Source organism: Sphaeroforma arctica (assembly GCF_001186125.1).
Source record: "Sphaeroforma arctica JP610 unplaced genomic scaffold supercont1.4692, whole genome shotgun sequence".
NCBI lineage: Eukaryota > Ichthyosporea > Ichthyophonida > Sphaeroforma > Sphaeroforma arctica.
The window spans coordinates 59-2,324 of NW_014035866.1; the positions used below are offsets into that span (position 1 = coordinate 59).

The following is a 2,266-nucleotide window of genomic DNA, read 5'->3' on the forward strand; positions in this document are numbered from 1 at the left end:
ATATTTATATATCTGTGTGTGTGTGTGTGTGTGTACGTAATAAAAGTATATACGTATATATTATGTATGCTTATACAATTACACACACGCATATATATATATATATATATATATATATCTTCATTGGTGTTTTGTTGGTGTATTTGTGTGAACAATCATGATCAAGTATAGTGGACGCCAACAACACATAGTTCCTAGCAAGGATCGGGTTTTATTGCTTAAATTTATTTTATTTTCAATTCGAAAGTAGGAGCTAAATTTTCAAGCGCATATTTGTTATACGGGGCTCCCCTATTGTTCGATTCATCACCATGTATAAACCTCAAGAAAACCTCTTTTCAAAAATATCACAGGGCATTGACAAAAAGAACTCGTGTTGCAACGAGGAGACTAGATTGCCCCCGGGACATGTGTGTAGCAACGGCATTGTGCTCACGGATGCTGTAAAGGTGTGTGAGAGTGTATCTCCGCAGAACTGTGTTTCAACTTCCTTGAATGTGGCATAGTAGTTCATGTACACTCGATGAGCGATGCTGCTGATTTGTGGTGTAGTCCCGTTGTACAGTATTCGTATAAGAGTATCGCATGCCATCTTATGAAAGGCACTGCGGTTTCATGGACGTGCTCATACCCCCACAGTATATTTAGATGCTGATAGCTCTGGCAATTCTATTTGTCATTACCTTATTATTAAAGTACGAAGGAGGTGCGCTAGGTTTGGATTGTTGAGAGCACTATCTGATGGTTCCATTCCAACTCTTAGAACTGTATTTAAAAACATTGATCTGGTGGTATAGGTAGGCAGCACAAATTTTTAGATACACGTGCTACTCTCTCAACGTGGTGCAGGATCACGTTACGACTGGTAATTACATCTGTAACGGTCTAGAGATGGATGTTTCGTTTACCGACATCAACGAGGATGGGAACTGGTTTGTTCTAAGCATGGGCTGCACAGACAACCCTGTGCACAGCATATTCGTATTCAAAAGCAGTTATGGATTCCTCCCAGCGGACCAGTATCCATTGCTTCTGGTATGTCTACATCTGAAACATTCTCCGTGTTACTCGCCGGGTAGTGACCGTTTCCGGTATCACTTGGAAGCTCGTGTACGTTCTTACCTCTGCAAAATATGTGGTGCTAGAATGTGCCACCAGTGTAGTGATTCGTTGTTTTCTTTCGCATCCTGGGCATGAGTTGCGCTGTGTGCAAGATCTAAAATCCGATCTCATATCCTGGCCACGAGTTGTGTTGCGTGGTGTATTCAAGTCCATCATGTATCGACAATTTACTCTTGATTTATCACATTGCCTCCCTCGTTCTTGGATCTCCACATCACGTAGTTTGTTCTGTACGCGAGTATATAGTACATGTTCGACTCATTTGTTTTTTTTTGCACACCCACAGTTCCATGGGATAATGTCGCTGGTCTACTTCTGCATCGCGGCCGTTTGGCTGACTCTCACCATTCTGTATTGGAGAGACCTACTCAAATTGCAGTACTGGATCAGCGCCGTTATCGTTATGAGGTTGGTAGAGATACTGAGACTGTTGCTGTAGTATTACATTGTTGGTGGGTGTCTACAAATTTTTCACATTTGGGCATCCGTAGACTAATTCAAGCTTTGCAATGCTATATTCGCTGTCACGGAAAATGTTGTTTAGTTCAAGTAGCGAACGTGATCAACTTGTGAGATTCAAATCACACCATTGTATGCGCTATTCGTATGATAGTTTCATCGAAGACAATGCATTGCTGAAGTGCTCCTTGACTTTTACATAAGATTTGTCTTTGTCGGAAGTTAGCGTGTGAACTTGCGCGGCTTGTTGTGGACCACTTTCCCAATATATTGGACGGGCGCACTGATCACCTTGCATTGTTTGTACCACAGTATGTTGGAGATGGCTATGTTCTACGGATGGTACGAGCACTCCAACCTTACGGGGCAGACCTCTCAGTTTCTTCTGGGGACGGCGGTATTTGTCATGGTGGCGACCCTTACACTCGCTCGTATGCTGGTAAGTATCACACTCAACTCTAGCAGGCAGCTTTACTTGGTACACTACTGTCGTTAGGGCTAGTCATTCGATTTTTAAAACGATGGATAGAGCTTTCTATATTTAACTATATTCATACATTTCTATATTTATATATACATCTGTATGTATATGTATATATGTACATGTATATATATGTTTATGTATATGTATATATCTATTTATATATATATATATATTATATATTATATATATTATATTATATTA

General features: G+C 40.4%; 1 protein-coding gene across 1 annotated transcript; it reads left to right on the plus strand.

Moving 5' to 3' along the window:
* Positions 1-353: 353 nt before the first annotated feature.
* SARC_14489 (hypothetical protein) lies at positions 354-2,077 on the plus strand (the record flags this gene model as incomplete). Its single annotated transcript, XM_014291377.1, has 4 exons — positions 354-449; positions 850-1,035; positions 1,409-1,530; positions 1,894-2,077. Coding segments are annotated over 4 exons (588 nt in total), but the record flags the coding sequence as incomplete, so codon positions are not given.
* Positions 2,078-2,266: the final 189 nt, after the last annotated feature.